At 29.5% G+C, this 16,596-nt stretch overlaps 1 protein-coding gene across 1 annotated transcript in view; it reads left to right on the forward strand.

Moving 5' to 3' along the window:
* Nucleotides 1-16,596, forward strand: part of LOC124356922 (cGMP-dependent 3',5'-cyclic phosphodiesterase-like) — a 44,409-nt gene that overhangs the window by 12,820 nt on the left and 14,993 nt on the right. The window contains exons 6-12 of the mRNA XM_046808223.1: nucleotides 3,264-3,400; nucleotides 5,221-5,363; nucleotides 6,534-6,759; nucleotides 8,003-8,187; nucleotides 10,125-10,253; nucleotides 11,402-11,537; nucleotides 15,273-15,390. Coding sequence (XP_046664179.1) covers nucleotides 3,264-3,400; nucleotides 5,221-5,363; nucleotides 6,534-6,759; nucleotides 8,003-8,187; nucleotides 10,125-10,253; nucleotides 11,402-11,537; nucleotides 15,273-15,390 — 1,074 coding nt within the window. The remainder of the gene's footprint in view (nucleotides 1-3,263; nucleotides 3,401-5,220; nucleotides 5,364-6,533; nucleotides 6,760-8,002; nucleotides 8,188-10,124; nucleotides 10,254-11,401; nucleotides 11,538-15,272; nucleotides 15,391-16,596) is intronic.

Below are 16,596 nucleotides of genomic sequence, written 5' to 3' on the forward strand. Positions count from 1 at the left end.
GGTTTTATATCACGGTCACATCCATACTTGAATGAACTAATATTGTCGCCAGTCTCCACCAGCGGATGGCGGGCCGGCCTAATTCCCCACATGTCAGTGTGGCATTAGTAGAACAATTGTATCACATCAGATCAAATATTTGTCTGAACACTTCATCTCACGTCCTCGTATAAATTAAGTTTCTGTAATGGTAACTTAATGTATTTTATGTTAAATGTTTAGTTTTATTGTGGCTACAACCATGTTTTGGAAAAAAGTAAGAATAATGTAAAAAAATTAAAGAAGTAGAATTTTTTGAGTTTTGTTATTCTTTTTTATCCAATAAAAAAAAAAGGTTTGATCTGTAAAAATTGTGTTTTTATGAATCTATATTTTGTAAATAGCACAAATAATAAATTTCATTTATTTGGGAAAATATTTCTTTATGTAGAGTGTTACAATCCCTGCAATAAGTGGTACAGGATTACCTCAATGCTATTTATGAAGGAACATTAAACCTGTCAGAATATCCCTGATTGGCAGGCAGATGTTTGCCGTTGTGCAGAGATTCAATAAATTGTTTATAAATTGCATATAATATGCTGAAACCCTAGAGTGTTATATATTTTTGCAATTGGTATATTCCACAGATTATGAATATAGCATAAAAACATTATATAACTCATAAATATGTCATAGTCACAATTTAAATTGAGGAATAAATTCCTGGTTTTAAAATGTCAAAATTAGACAACTATAAAATATAGTAAAAAATTCTCTAATCAATTTCCAAATGTACAAACATTTAAAAAATATTTGTTTCTATGGAAACATGTATTTTATAATACAATAGTATTTGTACCATTTAGGTTGTAATAAAAAAAAACTGTAAAATTACAACAAGTGTACTTTTATTAAAAACATTTGTAGAAAATCTTAAGTTATATTGCTTATGTAACTTATTTTTATGTTGAAAACAATGAGGGTATCGAGTTAATATGGTTTAATTGTTACCAATTCTAAAACCTAAACAAATTTTAATCAAAACATGAGTTCTGTTTTTAATTTTAAAAATGCTGAAAATGTCGTAACTCAAAAGATGATTAGCATTTTCAAAATAACCAAATTATAATATATGTGTTTATTTTTTTCAACTAAGAATTGAAAAAATATAAAATTTGTAAAAAGTACTACAAAATATAAAATTGTAAAATTTACCTACTTTATGGATGTTTTATAAGTATCAAGAAAGTCATAACTGATTAGCTTATTATAAAATCTGCTGGAATCATGGAAAATCAGTACTTTACAGGTAATTCTAGAGCTCTAGTAGTTGATAAATTATGAAGAAAGTGTGTACGTACAAATATTTGTACATGTTTGTATGTATATCATGGGTGAAAAAACAAATTATAGTTTACATCAAATGAAATAAAAATATGTATATAATGAACCATATAATTTTGCACTTCAAATTACGTGCATAATAAAAGAATAATATATATTACTGTTTTATTACAATATCAACACGCGCACCAAACAATAAATCGGGTGATGCAACAACCTATAAAATGGTTGCTTTTGAAACAGCTGTCACGATGACTGCTGAATGATAACGATTACAAATATGTAGGCTTAACAATTATGTAGGATAACAATTTTGCAGATACAGGCTTTCGTTTGGTATAAATAACATTACTAAAAATGTTTTATATCATATGTATAAATGAAACAAGATTCGTTGGTTTTACTATTTTATTAGTATGTAGTTATTCAAATAAAGACTAGTTATTCATAATAAATAATTTCAAAAATCCGTTACATTAAAATTATAACCCATACATTCAATTGACCATAGTTGCTTCAGAATTGGAACTTTTGAGGGATGCTGCTCTCAAGTTTATATAAAAAATTATAACTCCTATTGAATTTTTGAAAGTTACTGAATTTTGTCGATGCAACTGGTCAACTGCTGTAAATCTTGACTTTTACAAACTATACTAGTTTTTCTTTCAATAAATAAAGAATTATCAGGTATGTTTTATAATTGAAAACAAAAGTTCAGTATATAGATTTTTAATTGATATATGATATTTTAAGATGTAAAATAGCCTTAGGCATTAAATTATGTGTTTAGAAGAAAATAGTACAGGACCGTTGGAAATCCAATGGTTGCCACTTCTAGAGTAAAGAATCAAAATATCAATATATTTTTACAGCTTAAGTTCTTTCAACATAAAAGTGTATCTGCAAAGCAATGTGAAAACCGTAATCTGTGTTGTCCATGGACAAGCAGATGCAAACTGCATATGGACCAATTTGTAGTGGTTGTATCGTTTTCACACCCTTTTCTCCTGGTTGCACCAGTTAATATTGACAAATCGTGTGTGTCTTCTCAAATGTTCCTAGCTGATCACTCTGCGTAGGTAAAATTTTCTTAGATAATGTTGGACAATGGATACTATTATCACAGTAACATTTTAAGCACATAATTTTGGTGATGACAAGATCGTTATTGTGACATTCAAAGGGTTATTTTGTGATAAAGATAATAGAGAAGAAATCCAATTTATGAAATTATTGGTAGACATTTGGTGCTATTTTTGCCTAGAAATCTTATACCATGTACATTTTTTATAAAAATTAGGAAATATTATGTCCTTTTGAGAACACTAAAGTACTATAATATTTTAATGTAAACAAACAATTAATCAAAGAATACTAGCAATGTAAGACTATAAATTATTGTACGCTTACTTCAAATTGTATACAGTAAGAATATGCAGTAATTGTACTTCTATCATAACTTGTTCACTTATTAAAAAAAAAAATAGTTAATTTTCTAACTATACTAACAAATACTAAGGATTTTAAGTAAATTAGTATATAGTTATTTTTGTAGCGCACATTTTGTAGAGTGACTCATGCATAGCCATTCTCTATGTGGAGGAAAGTGAGGTGAGGGAAGAGGAACGTCAATACAAAAGGAAGTGAGCCATGATGGAGAATTGACATACTTATTCAATGAGATAATTCATCGGAACACTAGCACTTATGCAATTGAGAGAGAGAATGGGCTGATGCCTTTTGAATGACTTTATTCCTATCCCTTGATCTGGATATCAGAAATCATTGTGTGCAAATTATATTGAATGAGGTTGCTTTAATTTAATAAGATAAAAGAAATTTAAATGTTTATTTTTGAAACAAGAAGAATGAGTGGTTTTTGTATTACAAGTCTTAATTTACTGCAATGCGATAATAAATACTATTTATATTTACAGGAGATGTAACAGACCTGCTCAGAGAGATCATGACTGAAGCTCGCAAGCTGACCAATGCTGAGAGATGTTCCCTGTTCTTGCTGGATGAACAGGGAGATCTAGTCTCTAAGGTTTTTGATGGTTTCAAAGCATCTGAGGTAAGAAAAGAGAATGTTAAAAATTAAATATTGAGGTTTAATAAGCAAATTGAACATGTGTATTTTACAGAATCGTTTAATGCCTGTTAATTAAAAAAAGTTTTTCTGTAAAGTGTATGATTATTTTATAATTTTTCTATTAAGAACTAAGGAATTAAGTAATTATATTTATTTAAATGGGTTGTAAAGCTACTGAGTGAAAATTGTTATATTCTCTTAAATGAAAATAAAATAAAATATATTCAGTGTCATGGAATATTTTCAATCAGCATTCTAAAAATTTGTTTTAATAATTTAACTTTTATGATGTAACTGTCTATAAGGTGATATTTAATCCAATACTAAAATCTGTTGTTGTTTAGGTTGCATTCTATTTAGCAGCAAATGACAGAAACAATAATAGTTATAAATGTACTACAAAGAATTAATAATTAAAACATGTTATATTGAGTAAATTCTGACAATAACAAACAATACCAATATTAAATTTAATGTATCAAAACTCAGTTGTTACTAGAATATTATAATGAATTACTACTCTTAGAAACAATGCAATGTGATTTTTGTTATTCCTCTAAAATAACAATTAAATAAGGATCTAAGTATTGAGCCTTGTAAAATCCATACTTTATTATTAGCAATTTGTCTTACATATTTACAGGTTTTAACATTTCTATAAATTCAGATTTTGTATGCAGTTCTTTGTTGTTAAGATAGAAGGTAAAACAGTAGATTTATAATTTTTTTTCTATATCTAGTTCTTTCAGTTTGTTTAGTAATTTGTTCTAATGTAACACATTGTTAAGGCAAGTTACAAGTCTAGAAAAATATACTTCAACTTTCTACTTTCATCAATTGAATCGATTGTATTTTTGATAAAATTTAACCCAGCTATAACAATGGATTTGCCTCATGCTCTTCGTAATTTACTAATGTATTGCATTCTGCAAATTTTACAATTTAATTCTAGACAAACACTAAACTAATAACAATACCTATGTACCTTTGTCAAACAGTTCAAACTGTAGTCATACACTGCTATTGTTTCTTGACAACTGTCCTGTCTTCTGCCGGCCGCTATGTTCTATCATGTTTAATATTCCCATGTGATAGGCCTATAAAATATTGTGTTTCTCGTATTATTTATTTATTTATTCATTGTGTTTATACTGTGTTCATGAATTTTAAACTATGATGACTCCAGGTGGATAATCCTTGCTTTTAATATTTATTGACACCGACAACAGAAGATGACTTATTAAAAGTCAAAACTATAGTAGTCTATGACTACAGTTTGAACTGTTTGATGAAGGTACGTAGTTAGTATTAGTCAACCAGTTCACTCTGCAATACCTGCAGTTCAGAGCAATATAATCCGGAAATTAATTAAAAACTAAAGATTGAAAAAGAAAGGAGAATTGAGATTGGTGTGTAACAAGAAACATGTATAGTAATAATTTTTATATTTAACTTACATAACTTGAAATACTCTTAGTTTTGCTGAGAAGTAACCTGATATATGGGAATAGTTTATTAAATGTTTTAAATGGATATTTGAAAAATCTTATTGGGTTTTTAATTACTATAATGGAAATTTCATCAACCCTAGCACAATATTTATTTTCAAAGGAGAGAAAAATCTTTTCTACTTTGTTTTTAGTCACTGGATTAAATAAAAATGTCTTATTGGCATTCTTATTCAAGGTGTTATTGTTAGTATAACAGTATAACTATAACTACACTATAACTATACTATAGTATATAGTATAACTTGATATTGCATATCAAGTTAATTTGATTGTTTGTGGTTGTTTTTGCAGCCTGTGGAGGAAGTGAGAATCAAAGCAGGGCAGGGCATAGCAGGGCATGTGTCACAGTCTGGGGTTCTAGTCAACATTCGGGATGCCTACAACCATCCTCTCTTCTACAGGGATGTGGACAAGCACACTGGCTTCCGTACCAGGTAGCCCTTCTCAATATAAACACAAACTTGTCTGAATTATTTCATTACCTTGGTGATATTTCATTTAACAAGCATCAAGATAAAATAATAAAATAGTGAACTCAGTTCTTTTAATAAAATATTTGATGGAAGGAAAAGAAAATTCTGTGTAAATAATAATTAAATTTTGGGATTTTTATTTCAGGGAGTATAAATATTGAAATATATCATATTTTGATTGTTGAATTTTAAATTTTAGCTAGTTAATCTTGTATGTTTGTGTGGATAATTATGGAGATTTATATTATTAGGAATTCTAAACATTTTTATTTAATTGTTCTAAAAACAAATATTTTAAAAATAATTGATAATTTTACTAGTTTTGGTGATAAATGAATAATGTTATCTCTAAATTGAAGGGTAATAGACCTACTTGTAGTAAAACATGTTTGAGGACTATCCAGAAAGTAGATTACGTTTTGCTCTGTAGCCGCTAAGGGTCTGTAATATCATGGTCATTTTAATGTCAGGGCTTTTCTCCATTCAGTGGCTATCCAGCCGTGCTAGTGAGAGTTTAATTCTTAAATTTCAAGGAGTTTGTTACACGAAATTGTTACGCAGAAGTTGTTTTTGACACGACAATGCCTGACCATACACGGCAAATTGGACTTGAGAAGTCCTGAATGCTTTTAAGTGAGAGGTGTTTCCACATCCGCCTTACAGTCCGACCTTGCACCCAGCAACCACCACCTGTTTCAAGCAATGAAGGCCTGACTTGTGATGCAGTGCTCTGATGACGACGTGGAACTGCGGGATGGTGTGACTACCTGGTTGAATTCTCAGGTGGTTGAATTTTGTAACGCTGGAATTTCAAAACTTACTATGATAAGTGCCTAAATTTGTATGGTGACTATTTTGAAAAATCGTATTTTAGTGTCACTTTCAAATGTATATAATACAATTTTTTTATTGTTTTTTTGTTTATATCAAAACGTAATCTACTTTCTGGATAGCCCTCATATGTGGTAGTAAATTTTTAGAGTTGCTTATTTAGACTTGCTAGAAAAAAGAAAAATCGTGTGTAATACTTTTGTGTAGGAGCATATAGTTCAATAGCTGTCTTTATGACATATGAAATATAAACTTTTATTTTTTACAATTATCTGTAAAACTGTGCTGGTGCATTTTCAGGAACATCTTGTGCTTTCCCATTGTTGACGAGTCTCAAGTGATTGGTGTAGCTGAACTGGTCAACAAAGTGGATGGAACACATTTTGACCAGTTTGATGAGGAGGTTGCTATGGCTTTCAGCGTCTACTGTGGCATCAGCATCATGCATAGCTTGGTCTACAAGAGGATACAGGACGCTCAAGCCAGGAGTAAACTGTCAAACGAGCTCATGATGTACCACATGAAGGTATTATTATACATTTGTTTTCAATTTACTAGGGGGGTTGTGTAAATAACATAACCTGTGTAATAATAATCAGTTGGTGGTATGTTTAGGCAACATAAAAATATCAGCTATTTTCAGGTATATCAGATTTTCCATTGTATAAATTTAATTAAAATTCATAATTTTAAATAAACTTATAGTTATTTTAGAGTGAATAATAAACTACAATCTCAACATGATCTTTAGAATTAAAATTTTTAAACTTTTTCAGTTTATGTGTAAGTATACCTAACTAAAACACCTTGGGCTAAATTTGTAGTATTTTACATTACAGTGAATGAATTTATATGGTAGACATGGGATTTTATTTTGTAACTATGAATTGCAATGTTTACAAAAAAAAATGTGTTCAATTTTTTTATTGTTTAAACAAATGATTAGAACAAATTAATTTTTGACCATAAAGTTTTGATTGAAATAATATTGTTTTATTTATAGGTGGAGTATCATGTAAATAGATTTAGGTGAACTTAAGTTAAATATAATTATAACTAAGGAAAGGTAATTATAACTGAGTAAATTAAATATACCTCTGTGCATCAAGCAAAGGCAGTAGGGATCTTGAACAGGTAGTAAAACATGAAGGGGGGAGCGAAGGGATAGCTATAGTGTACAATGAAATTTGTTGGCTAGTTTAATTTTAAACTTGAGCTCTGATAAAACATTTGACCATGTCTTTAAGTGGAGTAGGCGTTTAAATTCATCCAGGATTTAAAAAAACTGTTTGTTGGTTCAAATTTACTGAGATGGTTTTTTTTAATACTAATTGTATAGAACTGAGCAATTGATGGGGACCAATTCAAATATGGAATGAGGTTTAGTGTGTTAAACAACACATCTAGTGCATTATTTCTACTTGAACTGTTACATAGATTGTGGTTTTGCCAATAATCATAAGTCCTACATGAGTTCACATGTATAAGTTCCTTTGCAAGATCAGTTTGTGAAATTCTACTATCCAAAGTTTTTATCAAAAATTGTCATCCAACGCTTTTTACAGGTAAGCTAATAGGAACTACTTATTAATTTAATCTTGGCAGTCTAGTAATTGAGACCTGTGTCTCTAAAAGCACCAATGCTTTATCAAAACAATCAAGTTAGGGGCATGGGCTCTAAGATGTAATCTTAGTTGACTGTTTTTTATCTGTTGTTTGTATAAAGTTACACTAAGCGAAATCAATTAACTACTTCTAAATTTTGTTAGATAGATGATGAAGATGTTCAAAGACTGTTGGACTGCAAAGAAACCCACGATTTTCCAAATTTCTCCAGTTTTAAGTTCAATCCACGAAGTGTTCCAGTCAGTGAAACTCCTTGTCTCTGCCTCAAGATGTTTGAGGAGATGGGATTCATCAAGCACTTCAACATTCCTGTACATACTTTGTGCAGGTGAGGGCTTAGTATTGTTCATGTTATATTTTCTGTGCCTGTTATCTCAAATGCTCCTATACACTACTAACACATTTTCTTTATCTTCTTTTTTTGCTGTCCACAAAACTACACAATTTGAATTATAAAAGTTCTATCTCTACCCACAAAGTGACAGTGACCTGATATAATATATTTCAAAGGTTGGTCATGTGACAATGAGGATATCCATACCAGTTACGGATACTTATATTATATAACTTATGAAGAATAAATAAAAATTATTGCAATAAAATTCATATGATGGCACAGAGTAAGACTATGACTTCCCATTAACACTGTTTGCTCTATGGTTGTTGTCAGATGGCAACTAAATAGCTGTCACTGGTATTATATTTATTGTACAACATTTGTTTCCTTTTATTTTTCAAATTTATAATTTAAGTATATAATCTGTGCTTGACTATAAATATTATTTACATTACAAAATTAATATGTAAAAGAACAAAATTATCAAAAAACAGAATACTGCATACACAAACTTTTTTATAAATATTTTAATTCAAATATACCATATATTTATGAAAACAACTTAACAATTATAGGTCAATATTTATATATGGATTATATTTTTACATATTACATATGGATATACATTTAATTTGTTTTTTTATAGATTTGAAGGGGAATATGAAACAGAATGTGGTTATGATTGTTTAATTGTATTTAAGTAGTCTTAAAACATTACAAACTTGAAATAATTTTTTTTAATGTAACAAAATATTTGGTTTTGTTCTTTTTTGAGCAACATGTTGCATTTTATTTTCAGCATTGATTGCAATTAAAATAAGCCTTGAATGAATAAAATAGTGGAATGCTACAAAGAGACATACTAGATAGAGTGGTAAAGTAAAGATTTTTCATTATAGAACTTGTGGTAGCAATTAATTTAATTTCAAACCGAATCAGGCATAAAATTAATTAGTTAATTTTTTAAATTGATGAGAACAAAATGATTTTAATGTAAATGATGGAATTGTTAATTTATAATTTTGACAATGTATTATTAACATTTAAACATTTTAGAAATTACACCAATAGTATGAGTTAATTAATTGTAAATTATAAATCCTACGATTTTCTTCAACTCAAAAATTCTATATTGAGACCTTCACTAAACCATTGAACTCAATATGACTTATTATCTTTATAAATTTGTATGGTTTTGTCCAACTTAAATATAATTTTGCGTAGTTACTGTTCTTCAAGTGTACTTTAAAGAAATATATCTTCCGGCAGTAAAAATATTTATTGTCTTCATGCTACAATAAAACCAACTTAAAATTATAAGAAAATAATCTTTTGTTTATTCACTCCTTAGTGAGAAAAAAGCAGAATTGTTACTTATCTACTACTATACTCAATTATTAATAGACAGTTTGTATAGAGACGTTAAAGTAAAAAGTTATAAAATATACCATTTTTAACTCAAGTTATGAATTATTGCTTTGTAAATATCTGCAAAATACTTATTTTGGGCACAATTATTTTCACTTGTTCAATTGGATGACAATGATGTAGTGACGTTAGAAAAAATGTATATTTTTACAGGCTTTGAAGGGTTAAGTTACATTGAGTTTACGTCATTATCAGTGATGAGTTGTGCATTCAGTTCTCACAAATGTCTATATTTTACAGCATACTGACTTACCCTCTCCAATTAAGCATTTATTAAAAATAATCTCTGCTGTTTTTACTGGATTTTTAATAGCACTAAGTAGTGTTTAACTTTGTTATATTTTAATACTTTTTCCCTACTTTATTTTGTTCTTTATTAATTATATTCCTTGATATTAAATTGATAAACTTTCATAAATAATTAACTAATGGTCGTACAGTAAAGTTATAAAATGTAGCAAGTTTGTGATACTGTTACTTAAATCCGTTACTCTTTCCAGATTCATTTTGTTCGCAAAACGAGGCTACAGGAATACACCATACCACAACTGGTCTCATGCCTTTGCTGTTCTTCACTTTGCCTTTATCACTATGAAGAACTGTAAACTGATGGAGAGGAAACATTTGACGTGAGTATGTAGCTACATCATTCATAACATTATTTTTCTATAAAGTAAACAAAAATAAAATAATAAACATGGTTTTATACCATAGTGTTAGACACTGTCACCCCTGAAGATTGGAGATTAAAAAATCGCTAAACATGTATTAAAAAAAGTCATAATCTTGACCTTTTGGAAGATGAAATTGTCAAAGTGATTTGACTATATGAAAATTATTTAAAGAAAGTACTTTGAGGTTAGAAATTCAAGATATGAAACAGACAAATTCAGCGTATTTTTTGAGCACTAACATTTTATTTTTACAATTTATTAAGTTTTAAAAGTCATTTCCAGATGTCAGTGAATTGTTAACATAAACCCCTTGTATCATGCATCAAACAAAGTGCTATGGTTTTTGGTATGATGTAAAAATTCATTATAACAAATCACATTACAGCAAATAATTGGTAAAAAATCGTAACAGATTAAAATGAACTGAAGTAGTGGGTTTTAAATTTTGGCTTATTAATATAAAACCAACCAATACTTTTTTGTTATGAAAATTTATTATAAAAAATCATAGTGGAAAATTTTTAACTTTAAAATCTGTTTTCATAATGGTTGGTGGTATTCGCTTATTGAAATACTGTTATTCCTTAGTATGCTAAATAATAAATTTGAAAGAAATATAATATTGTGCTTAATTTTAATTTCAATTTTAAATTATTTTGTTTATTTTGTTATTTAATATATAATTGGTCAAATAATATATAAAAACATATTTTATGTTTAAAAAAGGTTAAAAAACAAACAATGCGTACTCAGGTGTTGTTTTTCATGCTTCGAGCTTAGAGTGGACAGGCTGAATACATGTGCACAGTCAAAGCCAATAAAAACTAATTTTGTGACTGTTTGAAACTATTCTTATGCGTAACACTCCATCGACATCACAATGGAAGATCAGACAAGCACTCTTGCGCAGTCTGATGGAATTTCGGGAACTGAAATGAATATACCGCAAGTTATCCTGCTAAGTGCATTACAAGTAAAATACGATCGGTGATATATACCGCTTACTACATGTAAAGGATTAATAATGGTATATTTACATTTTTAACATTAAACATTGAGGTATTTAATGTTACGGCAGATAGTAATTAATTATTCATTTCTAGGCCTCTGGAGGGGTTGGCACTACTGGTGTCGGCAATGTGCCATGATATAGACCATCGCGGCACCACCAACCAGTTCCAGGTCCACTCTGGTAACTCCCTTGCTCGACTCTATAGTTCCGAGGGGTCAGTCATGGAGGTTAGTGACATTTGGAATATACAATGATTTCTGTCCTACTAGTGTCAGCTTCTGTAACAACAACATATCCTTGCCTAATTTCAACAACTTATTGTAATTCAGAGTTCTCAAAATAGCAGTTGTGTTTTTTACTGTATTTTTGTGAATTTGTTATATAGTCGAACCTTATTAGTACTAATCTTGATAAAACAAATTCCTCAATAGGACGAATTTTTCAAATCCCCTTGAAACTTTTGTAAAACTTAACTTTTTACACCTCTACACATCGTAGTAATTAGATTAAAACCTCTTTAAGATGGACTTTTTTATGATTTGGGATAAGATTGATTAACGTCTATACAACAAATAATCTTAGCACAGAACCTCAACAAGGCCTCTATAGTTAGCCCAATAATTAGCAACATATTTATGGACCACTTTGAAGACATTGCTTTTGAAAATTGGAGTATTAAACCCAAAATTTGGTTACGGTATGTTGATGATGTCTTTTGTGTATGGGAAAATAAAATTAACATCCAAGACGAATTTTTAAAACACATCAATTCAATTAGACCATCGATAAAATTCACTATTGAAAATGAGGTTAACAGTGAAATTCCATTTCTTGATATTTTGATAACAAAAACAAAAGAAAACACTATTAAAACAACATTATTTTACAAGAAGACTTTCAGTGGACAGTACCTTAATTATAATTCAAATCATCCTCAACATGTAAAAATTGGATTAGTACAAAGTTTGTTCCAGAAGGTTAATCATTTGATAACTGATAACGAAGATAAAATTTTAGGAGAAAATTATACTACAGAACTTTTGATTAAAAACAACTACCCTCCGTCAATTTTTGAACAAGCTAAGGCTAAAAACAAAATTTGCAAACAAATTACCAAAAAAGACAATCCTAAATATCTCACTACCATAACTATTCCTTATGTAAAAGGAACATCAGAAAAAATTCGTAAGATAAATTTATAAATTTAACATCCGCACTGTTTTTAAGTCCGAAAATAATATAAGAAGCTATTTAACAAAATTAAAACCGAAAAACAAACATCAAGAAACCGAAAATGTGATATATAAAATTGACTGTGGTTGTAACAAGACGTATATCGGACAAACATCAAGACCTGTGGAAATTAGGGTAAAAGAACATATTTATAATTATAAAAAAGAAAACGTTGAAAAATCTAAATTAGTTGAACATGCAGTAAAAGAAAACCATCATATAAATTTTGAATCGTCTAGTGTAGTGTTTAAAGAATCTTCCTGGACTAAAAGAAATAAAATTGAAAGTGCGTGTATGACAGTTTTAAAAGATAATTGTATTTCCCAACCTTCCGTAAATTTCAGTGATATTTTTATACCATTAGTAAAAAAAGAAATCCATTACAAAATTATGAATTGCAAACCATATTTTTCTACATAATTCTTTTATAATTTATTAGTTTTTGGTCTTTACATTTAGTTTTAAATTTTATTCTTTTTATCCATATGTTTATTCTATTTTACACATATGTTGTTTTCTGTAAACAATGTAAAAACTGATGATGCCTTAACCGGCGAAAGCGCTATTTTTAATAAATTTATTGTGGAAGTATCTAAGAAATGTCTTTTCCATTAAAAGGCCTCTATAGGATGAATATTTTACACTCTCAACCTCTATAGTATTGTAGTTTTCAAAACAAACCATGACTCAAACGCGTGCATTGAAATGAAATTACAGCTGATGCACCTCACCCATCCCTCTTCAGGACTGGAGCAAAGATAACGAAGTACTGGCCAAGAAATGGAGTTTGATGAATTTGTTAACTCAGTGATGATGTAGCAGTATGTGGAGATCTAACGGATGAAGATATAGTGGCTTCTGTTCAACTCTCAAATTCTCAAGAAGGTGAAGTAGCTGAAGATGATGAGGAGAGTGCACGGGCGGAGAGTGATCGACCTGAAATGTTTACAAAAGATGCAGGAGAAGCTATTGATGTATGAAAATGTTTTATCGTGGAGAAAAATTGTTTAAATGAAAATGTAGTGAACAATTTTGTTTAATTTTATTCCACGAAGTATCATCGAGTTAGATTCCACTTTGGATATGGCAACCATTCATGCAGGTAAACAATAAAAAATTGATGACTTTTCACGACTTGATTGCAATTTTTGTGTGAAATATAGATCCAGGCCTACATCGAAAAATAGTTTCAGTTACATTAACAATGATTTGTATTATAGAGGTTGGCCACAATAACCTTTATTTTATAGATGTTATATCAGAGCGAGGAGAAACCTTTATGAGACAAATAACGGCAGTATTATATCTTGATTAAACTAACCTCTTTATTAAGAATATGTCGATAAGACACATTTTTTTCCGTACCCCTTGAAATTCATCTTATTGAGGTTCAACTGTCGCTGATTTAAAAGTTAGTTATTTAAAAAATCAATTTTCTTTATTGGAAAATATAAAAATGAGCAGTAATTTTTGGACTGTAAATACAATAAACTTTAGACAAAGATACTTCTATTTTTAAAGTGACTCCATTGCATTAAAAAAAAGAGACCGTTCAAAAGAAATTGTAATGTTTAATTAAGACTGTTTCTTGTTATGGACACACATATTACTATATAAAATAGACTATCCATTGTTGCTAATTGCATTGGAAACATTGTAAATGTTCCCAGGTTTGAAAAGTATGAAAGTGATTTTGTTGCAATGGAGTTTGGAGTAACATAGAATGATCCCAAATAATTTGTTGTTTTGAGCAATTGCCACACCAACAGTCAATCTACACTCAAGAGAATACAACAAAATGGTAAAAAAAGGAAGTACTGTGTCCATCTGCCATCATTTTTTATAATAAAATTATGGGATGTGTAGACATTTTGACCAAAAGTTGGGTGTTTGTAACTTTGATGGAACATTTTTTTTAATGGTGGAAGAAAGTTTTTTATAATCTTCTCCTAACTGCTGTAGTCAATGCCTGGATTTTATACCAGGATGTCCAACATAGGAAACAATCGCTTCTATCATTCATGGTAGCACTCGCAACAACTCCTTGCTGAGGGTTTCAAAAATCCGCCTGTAAAAAGAAAGTCAAGCATTTGATGATTATCAAAAAGAATCAGAACTATGGTCAGCTTGGGCACTCATCTGCTTGTTGAAGGCAAAACAAGAAGATGCAAACTCTGTGCTGTTGACAAAAGGAAACAAGAACCAATACAATGTGCCAGGAATGTAATTTTCCCCTCTTTAAAAACAGTTTTGCCATGTACCACATTAAGGAAGAGGAGTTTGTATCTTATTGTAAGCAATTTGATTTAAAATTATAATAAACATGGATTAGAATAACATATTCATTTTTTTTATTGTTTCACAGTAGGACAATAGTGTGTTAACTACTACTGGGACACATATGTCTCACCAACAAATACAGATAAAAAATAATAAACAAATTGTTTTAATAACTATTTAACCCAAACAGATTCACATAAAAAATCAAAAAAATCAAATCAGTACTGAAAGAGTTAAACTTAGTCAAATTATTCTGAAATGGATCAGAAGATTGGAATATTTTCCAGTGATAATGATTTATTATCAGGAGTGTTATTATGCTGTTTAAAAGTACATGCACAGAACTTGTTATTCAATATGAAATTGTGTTCAAATCCATGGGTAACTGTTAGTATTATATATAGTGCTCGCCTTACCAACAAACAGTGACAACATGTTATTTGCCCCAGAGACACCATGTTTCTCAGACAATGTGTATCCTCAACACTGAAGGCTGCAACATTGTCGCACATCTAGACGAGGCTGTGTTCAAACAGTTCATTGACCTCATCAGTCAGATGATTCTCGGTAAGTTTTAAATCACTATCAGTGTTTAGTTGTGTGTTAACATTACTTCTTGTTTTATTCTGTAGTTAGGTTATAGTTAACAGAGAGTTTTGACTGCACTATTCTTATAATATATTAAATTTACCGTGATTTTGTGTTAAATACCAAAATATGATCTGTTGCAGTATTAATAGTAGATACATTTGTCTTAAATCTCAAGTGTTCTGAGTCCAAAATTTCAACTACCCAGATAATTCTGGAGTCATTCTAAAAAGCTTTTTAAAATATTGTGTTCAAGATAGGCAAACTTTGATTGGATAATAGTTGCTTGTTAGTCAAAGTTTGCTTTTTTGTTGATAGGAATGACTGGCCATTTTTAAAATTGAAGGGGAAATTCTTTTTTTAAATTATAAATTGGTTATCTTTGTGATTGTTGTAAGAATATCCCTGAGGCATGTTTCATGAACTAAATTGACACTCCGTTGATATCATAAGATTATTTTGGATTGAGTCTCTGTTCATGCGATATAACTTCTCCACATCAACAGGGGCCAGGCTTTGGATGTGGTTCTCTGATATTGACTGCAAGAGGGTGTGGCACCGTTGATAATGCATCGGCTATAGCCACAGAAGAGGAATATTTATTTAAAGTATTTGCTATTATAACAAGATCTGTCAGTATTTCATCTCCGATCTCAATCTTGATTTCTCTTGAAAATATTTATGATAATTTTACATTTATTTAGTTGTTACTATGCAGACAGCTTTTGCTGCACTTTTACTCTTCTATAAATTTATCTTTACTTTTATAAGAAACATTTTTAAATGATTCCTTTGTAGTTTTTATAAAATTTGAGCACTAACATTTTTTACTTTTATGCACATAAAGAATGGTTTTAGCAATCCAGGCTTTTAAAATTTTACTTTTTCCTTAAAAGTTTTTGAAGAGATCCTACATTTAAAGGATATGTAATACTACATATTAAGTACATGAAAGTTAAGATAATAATTTAATCATGTAGGTATTGAAGTTTTCATACATTGATTTCGGACTAATGGCAATTTTTACTTTTAGATGGTAATTGAGTCCATCTACATTTTTAGATTATGTGAGTCTTCTCAATTTTGAATTTTGAGATTTTATTTCACATGGGTATCTGTGGGCCATAACCTTTGGAGCATAAATATCATATATAGAGGCATTAAATATAAGGAATAATTACAAGA

This window comes from Homalodisca vitripennis, chromosome 3 (genome assembly GCF_021130785.1).
Source record: "Homalodisca vitripennis isolate AUS2020 chromosome 3, UT_GWSS_2.1, whole genome shotgun sequence".
Lineage (NCBI taxonomy): Eukaryota > Metazoa > Arthropoda > Insecta > Hemiptera > Cicadellidae > Homalodisca > Homalodisca vitripennis.